At 45.0% G+C, this 11,046-nt stretch overlaps 1 protein-coding gene across 2 annotated transcripts in view; it reads right to left on the minus strand.

Moving 5' to 3' along the window:
- Positions 1 to 1,774: 1,774 nt before the first annotated feature.
- The window catches only part of SLCO3A1 (solute carrier organic anion transporter family member 3A1), a 115,576-nt gene continuing 106,304 nt past the window's right edge, over positions 1,775 to 11,046 (minus strand). Inside the window, exons 10-11 of one of the 2 annotated variants that reach the window (XR_014504570.1) lie at positions 6,248 to 9,684; positions 1,775 to 5,627 (exon numbers count right to left, since the gene is read on the minus strand). Coding sequence is in view for 1 of the 2 variants with exons in the window: in XM_083411994.1 (XP_083268120.1) it covers positions 9,305 to 9,684 (380 nt within the window). In the remaining variant the exon portion in view is untranslated. Of the gene's footprint in view, positions 9,685 to 11,046 lie in introns of both variants that reach the window. The other variant, XM_083411994.1, reaches the window with a different exon arrangement.

Raw genomic sequence — 11,046 nt, forward strand, 5'->3', positions numbered from 1 at the left:
TCTGTCTAATGGTAGGGTCAACCCTGCTCTATGTTACAAATCAAAATAAGCACAATATAATATTCTCAGGAGGTGCTCCATCCTTCTTTGAGGCTTTTGCCTAGTGCACCTACACGGTAGCCAGTGTTGTTGGAAAAGGTGGGCACAGGTTGATTTATACTTTTGCCTTTGGTGGGAATATTCCTGTATGGAAGTTCTGGAATAATGTTTCTGGTCACTGTCGGGGATTTCTCTGCATTAGAACCAAACAACTCCAGAGATACATGCACGGTGATCCTCTTATGCAATGATATAAAACAGCAAAGTGACATGGAACATGTTAATAGGAAATCTCCCAAGCAACCTTTTAAAACAAAGTGAAGTGGTAAACACTAGGTGACCATTATTGTGAACGAAGAAGTGAAGCTAGGAATTCCAACTTTAGAAGAGGTGCTATGGGATGCATAATCTGTTTATTTCTAGTGTGGGAGCCTTTCAAATCACTGACATTTGGATGAAACACAGAAGCTGGGTTTTTTTTTATATTTTGGCTGTGCTTCCCTGCACAAACCTATACATGTCTACTCAAAGGTCCCCTTGAATTCAGTGGATCTTACTTCCAAGTAAGTGGGAACAGGATTGCAACCCTTTCAGCAGTTAGTGATCATCTTCTTAGGGTAAGGATAGCCCATGCGATGCTCTCTAGGTATTTTGGACTACAATTCCCATCAGCCCCAGCCAACACAGTCAGTGCTCAGGGGTGATGGGTGGCTGTGGCTGTCTTAGGCAATTTTTCTCCAACTATCTCACACAACAACTCTGATTGGTTTGATCAATTCCTCTTTCCTTATTCTATAATCTGATCTATTGCTAATGTCCTTCCATGTTACTGATTTTCAGCTGTACTTCAGAATACAATTTCATGTTAGATACAAAACCAACTTTTTTGCCATACAATCCACCGAGAGCAAAAATTCATTTAAATGATCCTGAGGGTAGATATGTGCAGTTGTCATTTGATGTTGTAAACATCAAGTGACCAGTGTACAGATATGGCCACTTATTCATCCGACTTTCTGTCTATCAGCTTATTTCATGGCTTCACTTTGCTTTCTATGTTTCCTGAAGATATGAATCAGGTCACTCATAAAAACTTGGTCTTGTTTCTTTTAGCAATGACCAAAATAGAAACTGTGCATTGTCAGTGGTGTAAAATTTGGAAATCGGATCTGCAAGAGCAGGGGTGCCAACTTGAATAAAATATTGGGGGTGGGGTGGTCCCGCCCCACATAATCAATCACATGACACCCCCCACTTGAATGGCAACGCCCATCAGATATTTTGGGGGGGGGGCTGAAGACCCCTCGGCCCGTAGGAGTTGGCTCCTCTGTGCAAGAGAAATTGACTCGCCCCCCTCACATGCCCCTCCCCAAGCCCAGCAAAGGAACAATAAAAAAGGATTAATCTGAGGCATCTTGAGGGCTTTTCCTAAAATTTCAAACCCAACCTGAATGTACAAGATATCCACCAAATGACCATATTTCCTTTTGGTAAAACCATCTATATTTAGTTTTATATATCTTCATGAATCCTGCCCTATCACTTTCTTCTTTTGCCCAGAAGGTTTTGCTTTCCATTTTGTTCTGGCTCTCAAACGTAATCCTTGTTTTTTGGCACACTTGTAATTTCTATTGTCTTTTCCCTTGTTTATTTCTTTCGATTATAACTGTTATGCTAATGTTGAACATTAATAAAAAATGCAAATAAAGAATAGCTCACCCGAGGACACCAGTGATGAATGAAAATAGTGCTTTTAATATCATTTACAGCAAACTTACAGTACGTTATTTCACATCATCACATATTTCTAAACTCATCTGGAAAATATAAGCTTGCAAAAATACAGAATGCGGTACTCAAAATATACTGAGCACGACGCTTCTCTTTCCCGTTTTTCTCCCTTTCGATCAGACGTACAGTGAGATCTTTCTCGTTTTTTTAAATAAATCTCTTTCCCCTCCAAAAAAAGAAAAAAAAAGAAGGATTAACATATTAAATTTCTGAAGTCCTGCTAGAACTCCCCCACCCACCCAAATGATAAACCAGCCAAGGCAACAACAACAAAAGAAACCTCACAAAAAAGATTATCATTAGTATCTTTGGAACAAACCCTCCTTTGGGGGCATGATCGATCCAAAAGCATCAGCATGCTGTCCAACTGAAATGGGGGGACAGGGGCAACTAAGCGTCAAAAGGGATCAGTTTTAGGCCCCAGAAAGGAAACGCTGAGGAAGGAGGCTGGGTATTAATGTTAGTCTTGGGCGGGTGGGCGGCAAGGTGGGTGGGAGGAATCGCTGCATTTGGAAGTGCATTTACATGTGATTTATAGGTCAGTAGGTTAGAGCGTGGTGCTGATAGATGCCAAGGTTGCAAGTTCGATCCCCGAACGGGACAGCTGCATCTTCCTGCACTGCAGGGAGTTGGACTGGATGGTTCTCAGGGTCCTTTCCAACTGTACAATTCTATGTGGATTCTGGATAAAAAGGGACTCTGCCATCCAATACCCACCATTCCATCGCCAAAGGAATTGCCACTGCAGATTTCGCAACTTGCATTGACTCGTCACCCGTTGAATCAGGTCAAAGGCCCACCTAGTCTAGCATCCTGGTCTCACTGTGGAGAGCCAGGTGCTCGTGGGAAGCCCTCTCCACACTTGTGATTCCCAGAAAACGGTACTCAAATCCTGAGCTTGGATGGACCAATGGTCTGGCTCAGGATAAGGCAGTTTTCTATGTACTAAATCTGCCTCTCCCCCCCACCCCAGGAGTCTAAGAATAAGGCCTAATGGCCTAATCTAGTTCAGCATCCTGTTCTCATAGGGCACAACCTGGGAGGAAAACCCACAAGGAGACCACAGACACAACAGCCCTCTCCTCACTTGTGATCTCCTGAAACTTGGTATTAACTGCAACTGGTATGTTGCGCTTCTGGAAACAAGATCGTATTTGTTTTCCTGCTTGGATTCAGAATGGATCAGGTCGTTTTCAGACACATGTCCCCCCCCCCCCAAAAAAAGAACCTGGGGTTTATAAGGATTCTGCCTGCCTTTGCTTTTTGAGAGAGGCCCCAATGCCAAGAATCGAGAGTCTTGAAGCTCCAAGTGGCTCACCCCTTAAGTGCCCCTCAAGAATTAGACGGGGTATAATCGTGGCGGCATGGACCCTGCTGCAGATTCTTTTAAAAGCTGAACTTGTGCACCAAGGAAATACAGATTCGGTGCTGACCAACCCCCCAGTTCTGCAAACTGCATACATTATGCAAATTTGCACAATGCCTAGTATTTTTTTCTGTCATCTTCTGCCATTCCCTCTATTTTTCATAATTCGGTTTGGCTTGGGAGTGGGGAAGGCAAGGAGTTCTGTTGGCTCTTGAGCTGGGCGGCCACTTATGCAAACCCCCCCCCTCCCCAAGAATAAAGAGGAAATGGATTGCATCGACTTTGCATGGGCTAATTCTTATGCATAGATGCTAATTTATGATTATTCACTATCGTTTGAACTACAATACATTTCATCCTGGAGGGGAACAAAACTGTGATAGGCGACCCATATGTAGCTGCTTGGTCTGATGTAGGTGCTCCTAATCACCAATGGGCAACGTCAAGGCCTCCCTCTCTCCTTTTTATGCTTGTTTGTCTTTAAACCACACTTAGACTGGACAGCCCTTCAAATGGAAGACACCTTCAAACGGAGGATTGTCCTCTGACAACACATAAGCTACCCTACTATCCCTGAAGCTAGGAACTTTGGGTCAGTCACCTTGTCCACTTCAGAGATTGCTGTCAGCATTCCCCACACATGTCCCATGTGGACTAGAAACTTGCTCTTCTACTGATGAAAGCTGGATTCTGGGCCCATAACCGCATGTTGTGCGTTTCCCCTGCTGCATGCACCAAGGAGCCAGTGACTGCCCCCAAGACTGGCTCCTACATTTTTTTCAATACCCTAGTCCTTATGAAATATCTGCATGGCGCCGAACAATGTGATGAGAAGTTTTGAGGAAACTTTTTGAAAATGATTATTTCCTCTCTTTCAAATGGGAAAAAATTGTTACAATCAAACCTGTTCTTAGTAAATTATTTGCTCTAGCTTTGCTGGCTATACCTGATACTTTTCTTATTGCTTACGGCCGTTTCGTAACAGCACTCAAGATGCATGGATTTTTCTTTTTCCTGCACAAGACATGGCTGGAAATGGGTATATATGCTTTTTGTCTTTCCATTATAAACAACATCACAACAAACAACAACAAAAATTGGTATACATTGCATGGTGCTATGGACAATCTCGGTCCATAAAGCAGCCTGAACATTTTCCATAGAATTTTGAAAGAGATGCTGGATAGGAATGAGAGCAGATAAGATCTTTCCTATTGCGGTGAGACTCCAGCAGATGTATCATTTTGTATAGGATATCCCTGCTTTACCTGGCAGCTCATAAAATGCTAAAACAAAGTATGTACAAACTGTTGCTAATTTTCATTCCGGGAATCCTTTTATCGCTTACTTCTGTCTTGTTTCGGAAATAAGGTGGGCTCTGAAAACACACATCTCAGGTGGCAAACACCAGGTGTTTTTAGCATCCCCCCAAAGCTGTATAGTGAAGAAGACAGATTCATCATCTTTGCAATAACCTTTGATCTTCAACTAATAAAACTGCCTGACTGCCACCATGCAGAGAGAGAGAACTTGCCAATATTGTCCCTAAGTTAGGCTGTGGTCCTAAGTAAATAGTGCTGGCCTGGGAGTGGGGAGATCTGGGTTCAAATTCTAGTGCAAGTCCCTGGATCTCACCCTGCCTTGGCTCGTGGTGATATTTGGGTGGGAGTACTCCATAAATGTTGCCTTGAGCAACTTGGAGGAACACACAAAAGGGATGAATAAGAATACATTTTAAACAGAGTACCAGCCAAGAGGTGGTCCAAGTGGAAGAATTGCTCACAAATATCTCAGGAAGACACGTTTGTAGCCCTCTAGGGGGAAGCAGCAGATCAGATTTCAGGGCTCTGCTTCTGTTTCACTTTTCTGGGAAGGGGACTTTCCAACCTCATTTGTGTTCTCCAGATTTCTCCATGGTCCAAACAAGGAAAACCCAGTTGCCTGGAAACTCCAGAACAACCAAACCCAGGATGCCAGAGATGGGGTGCTGGCACTATTCACAAAGGCAGATTTCTCCAACCTGGTGCCCCTCCCCTGATTTTTGGGACTAGAACTTCAAGCCAGCACAGCCAGGCAGTAGTCCAACACATCTGGAGGGCACCAGGTTGATGAAGACTATGCTAAGAAAAGCCACATTCTGCATTTCAAGCAATATTCAATTTCAACACTGGAACAGGCCAACCTTTTGCGGGGTACGATGACCCACGTTTCTTGTTTCCCCGTATATGGCAGTAGGCAAAATTAAGTTAACGTTCAAATTAGTGCCGTAGCTCCCCTGTTGGACCTACATTTTCAACAGATCAAGAATGAAGCATGGCGGAAGAGACCTTAAGTAGGAGAAAGGTTATATCTCTTCAGCCTGTGGGGTAGGGAATGGTTTTGAACTACTGAAATAACGCCCCACCCTCCTGCAAGTCAATTTTATTGGGATCTGACTGCAATGCCCTTTTAGTGGAACCCTCAAGTGAAATGCAATGGCAGAGTTGCATGCTGGGTGAAAAACTGGTCCCCTGCAAATACCTGGGGTATGAAATGGCAAAGCATAAGGGGCACAGTTAGGCTCTTATACTCCTTTTTGGAAGGTATCTGAAGTGTGAATGAGACCAAAAGAATGTATCATGCAGACGGATCAGAGAACCTGGACTGGCCGTGACTCCTTGTTGAACCTGCAACACATGGCAAGGCCAGGTTTCCTGTTGGATAACAGGTGTGGGGGAACTTTGGCCCTGCAGATGGTACTGAACTACAACTCCCACCATGCCAGACTCTGGCTGTGCTTGCTGGGACTGTATTAAATATATTAAATATATTAGTTTTAATCAATTTGGATTTACAAGTACTGACGAAGAGATAAACAATGACTAATAATAATAATAATAATAATAATAATAATAATAGACCCTGCAGCTGTTTTAGCCTCTGCTGTATTTCTACACCAGGAATGGCTGTTGTGTAGGGTCACATTCATGTTTGGCCACCCCGCTGTGGACCTCATGCCAGTGGTGAGTGTGGCCAAAGCTGGCTGTGGCCAGCCCACATTCTTTCTCTCACACAGTTGCACAGCCCCCTGTCCTCTGATGACTTGTGGGTGTTATTGGCCACCATCTTGCTCATCAGTAGATTGATTTGATCATCAGAGGGTAATTTGCCTCCAATAATTTTCTCTCTCTATATGCTACTGTCAGAATTGGTGATGGGACCCCCACCCATGATAACTTAACTTGAGGAGGGAGATTACCCCCCCCCCCCCAGCCAAGGGTTAAACTACTCTGGTCCCAAAAGAATCTTTTGTGATGCTTTCTTTCTTCACTACTGGTACAGATATGTATTTTTCTGGTCTCTTCTACATTGGGAAATTCTCTATTGCAGTTAAGAGTCATGGGGCATCCAGAAGAGAGGAAGACTAAAATGTATTGGAAAATATTCATAGAGAGTTTAAAAAAGAAGGAGCAGGGGATGGTTGTTGTTTAAAAACACACATACACACACTTCTGCTTTTGGAATAAGCAAGAAATTTAACATAGGCCTAAAATGCATAGACGTGTGTGATGTGTGTACAACGGCAAGTTTGGTGCAAGTAGAGCAAAGAGATGCACATCACATCCTGGGGTCACTCACAATGGTTCTCTTCCTTGCAGTGTGATTTTGGGCACTCCTGGGCTGTCACTGTATTTGAGGGTGGGATTTAAATACAGGCGGGTAAATTCAGGTCACTTTTGCACCACAGTCTGTTCCCTCTCTCCCCAAATCAGCCTTTTTGCAATGGAAAAAGTGTGTGTGGGGGGGGGGGAGAGAAATGCACTAGAAAGTGTGGGCTAATACTTACTTTGAGGCAAGGCCACCTCCCTCCGAGCAGATCACAATGAATGCTGATTAAATAGCCAACGTAATCTAATCACCCAACAAACAAATCAGGATGAATGCTCAATAAAAACAGGTCACCTAGCAGTGACCAAGGAACGGCTGTTCCACATTGGTGAGAGAGGCACTGTAGTTTTCCCCAAGCTAGTGGCCTGCAGGTGTTTTTGGACTGCAACTCCCATCAGCCCCAGCCAGGTAGTTTGGGGAAAGGTGCCATAGGTAGAAAAAGGGTGGTTGCCCTTTGAGCTGCACATGTGCAGAGAAACAGTGTCACCTTAGGCAGAGGGTTGAACCAAGAGAATTCTCACAGGTGAAAGCCAGTTGTTTGCCAAAATTTCCCAGTGCTGCAGCAGGCATTCTGGGACAAAATCATGGTGGCTGGTAGCCATCAGTCTCCCTCCCTCCCTCTCTTCCTGTCTTGCTTGTCACCGCAGAGAAAGAGAGGTTTTTACAGGTTTAAGAGACAGATGAGATAAATGTAGCAAAAGGAAGGTGTCTCTGAAACGGTTTGATTTCATTGCTCACTTACTACACTATTTCCTCACAAATGAAGAGAGGGGACAAAATGGCAGGCATTTCCCCTTGGCCCTAAGTGGATAAACAAAATGCTTCCCATATGGAGGTGAGTAATTTGCCCTTGAGTATCAGGATTTGTATTTAAAAACAAACAAACAAACAAACAAACAAACCCACCACCCATATATATATATATATATTCTCACTATACAGTGGTACCTTGGGTTACAAACACCTCGGTTTACAAACACTTTGGGTTACAGACTCCGCTAACCCAGAAGTAGTACCTTGGGTTAAGAACTTTGCCTCAGGATGAGAACAGAAATCGTGCACCGGCGGCGCGGCAGGCCCCCTTAGCTAAAGTGGTATCTCAGGTTAAGAACAGTTTCAGGTTAAGAACAGACCTCCAGAACAAATTAAGTTTGTAACCAGAGGTACCACTGTATATATATGTGTATATATATATATATTCATTCACCATACGCCTACCAAAAAAGCCAACAAAAATCACAAATCTTGTACAAATGGATGAACATTTGCAGTGGGGAGAGGCGCTACCCTCAACCAAGCCCAGCCCAACCACATTCCAACTTTTCACCTGGCTCAACCCAAATTGCACTGAAAATATGGGGTTTTTTCCCAGAGCTTATGACAGAATACAAAAATGCACAGTGGTATACAGGAAGGGCAAGCATGTCACCCCTGCCACTTTTAAACTGTAACATCTCTCTTCACCCTTAAACGGCTTCTTCATCTGTATGTACTTTTAAAAAAAGTTCCAGCACCCTTTCCCAGCTGGGTGCTCTCCAGATGTTTTGCACTGGAATTCCCATCAGCCCAAGCTGTTGCTTCCTGGGACGGATGGGAGTCGTAGTACAATGCATCTGGAGGGATCCCAGGTTGGAAAATGGCCAGCTTACAGCACGTTCGGCATGGATCATCCAACGCCCCCCTTCCCACCTTATTCTGGCACAGCCAGGTTCAAACCCTACCCCCCAATACCAAATGGAGAGATGTCAACTGAATGATGCTGGTGTATTTTGAGTGGTGATGCGTTACGGGCTGGCTTGGGGCATTTCAACAGCTGCCTAGATATGTCTTCTGGGATTGTGGTTTTCGTGATGGTGAAGTTGGATCAGCTGAGGAACTCCGATGTGGCTCCCTCTTTGATGACAAAGACAGAGACGGTAAGAGGAGAATGCTGGGACTAAACAGCAGCCAAGTTTGCATCCTTTTAGCTCTTATTGCAAAGGTTACCCCCATCGGTACTTGAGATTCAAATGGCGCTTATTCTGGAAAAAAGGCTTTTCTTTCTTCCGTTCTTTCCTTCTTACTTTCTCTTTGTCTTTATGCCAAAAGGCAAACAGCTCTCTACTGAAACTCTGGATCCCAAAATGTTATGAGCTTTGCCCATCCATAATATCACCACCAGCCAACATGTTTGGTACAGCTCCACACCTCCATTTCTGATGCCAAATTTTAAGAATGTTCCTGTTCTCTTGAATCTTGTCTAGCCCTGCTTCTCAGAAAAGGACAGAGTTTCCTCCTCTGTCCGTCTAACTATGTATGAGAGTGTTCTGGAACATCACAGTAGATTTTGAGATATAGTGGTGGCTGCCATTTTGCAAAAGATCCTTGTATATTATATTACATTTTTTCCCATATATCTTATCTATCTTTTTTTTTAACTTTAAAAAGGAACTTTGGGTTAGCAATCCACCCTCATAATCACTATAAAACAGACTCCATGTTCTCACACCACTCGTGGTCTTCAAGGTTATAGATAAATTTTGTCCTATGTGGTGGATTCTGGCCAATGGGGTCCCGGCCCAGGTTGTCCAGGGTCAAAGTGGAGGCAAAGAACTCAGTAGTGCTTAGTCCACCTTCATGGTTTTTGATATATTTCTTATAGTTCTTCCTTAAGCACTGCCAAGTGGTGGTGTACAGGATGAACGCCAACGATTTCAGGGTTATTGCGATGCTCACGTACAGGTACCTGTAGACAACGTTGTCATACAGAGCACATGCTCCTTGCTCTCCACAGAACGTGCTCCAGAACAGGCATGTGGAATCAATCCCCGCTCCAAAGATCAGGGGAGGTGGGATAAAACCTGTGAAAGCAGAAGAGAAGAACGTGAGAAAACGACAGAAGGGATTTTTTTTCCATGTGTGGTGGACTTGCAAAAAAGTGAAGGACTATTGGGAAATCATTTATAATGAGATAAAGAAGATGTATAAGATGATGTTCCCCAAGAAACCTGAAGCTTCTCTCTTAGGGTGATAGAAACAAATATACTGAAAAGTTTGGTTAATTTATTTATGTACGCAACTGTCAGGGGTTCAGGAGAAGAGTCACTGGAGAGGCAGGAAACGGAGAGCGAGGGGGAGGAGTCAGAAGGAAATGTCAGCGACGACAGTAGTCCGAGGTCTCTGAGTCTCTCCAGTGACTCGGAGGATTCACAGAAAGGGGCCCCCATGGTCAGGGCAAGGGGGACACCTCGGGAAGAAGGGGCCAGAGAGGACTCAGAGAGTAACAGCTGGAAATCCGGACCAGCTTCCCCCCCAGAGTGCAGTAGGGGGGAGAGTCCAAGGCATCGGGATCAGGGAGCGCGCAGGCAGAGGGAGAGCGTGAGGCAGGAGTGGCCACACCCTCGTCAGGGAGCGAGAAACGGTCATCAGGAAAGTTAAACGCGCGCGCGCGCCAAGTTCAAATGTACAGGAGGGCGGCAAGGTGGGCAGCCCGGGTAAGGAGCCAGGTCCTAAAGCACGCCGAAGAGAGGGGGAGGAGTCAGAGGGGTCCAGCTCTGCGTCAGAAGAGTCCAGGAGGGAAGAGACCCCGGGGGGTAGTAAGACCCAGAGGAAAAGAGAGAAGGAGGAGGTGGAGTAAGATTAGAGTTTTAAGCTGGTGCACAGGGGGCGGAGATCCAGATAGAGCTTCGCCGGTCTAAAGCTCAGACGTAGAGCTGGGACGCTGAGACTTGTAAATGGAGACTATTCTTCAATAAAGACTTTGATACTGTACTACCGGCTAGCGTTGGTCCTTGGTGAGCTGGGACCCGGAGCCAGCTCTGACAGTAAGCTCTATCTCAATTTTTAAAGTTTTGGCACCAAGAACCTCGCCACGTGAGTTGACGCAGCGAGGGGCAGGGCAGAGGAGGGGTGCTCCCAGAGCTCACAAAACTCAGGCAGATGACGACGGAAGAGCAGATATCAGCCCTGCAAGAAGCTGTGACACGACTCAGCACGGAGGTAATTGCATCCAGAAAAAGAGAGGAGGAAATGAGTAGCGCCTACCGGGGATCTCCAAGTAAGATTGGGACGTGATTTCCAAACAGGGGCCACCTGGATCCAAAGCAGAGGGCATTGGATTGGGAAAGAGGGGAGGCAGCCTTGTATCCCATTTTGACGGGAGTTTACAGCAGTACCCCAACTTTAGAGCAGACCTGTTGTTTGCGCTGGATCTGCTTGACAAA

Source organism: Podarcis tiliguerta (genome assembly GCF_965153285.1).
Source record: "Podarcis tiliguerta genome assembly, chromosome: 14".
NCBI classification, from domain to species: domain Eukaryota; kingdom Metazoa; phylum Chordata; class Lepidosauria; order Squamata; family Lacertidae; genus Podarcis; species Podarcis tiliguerta.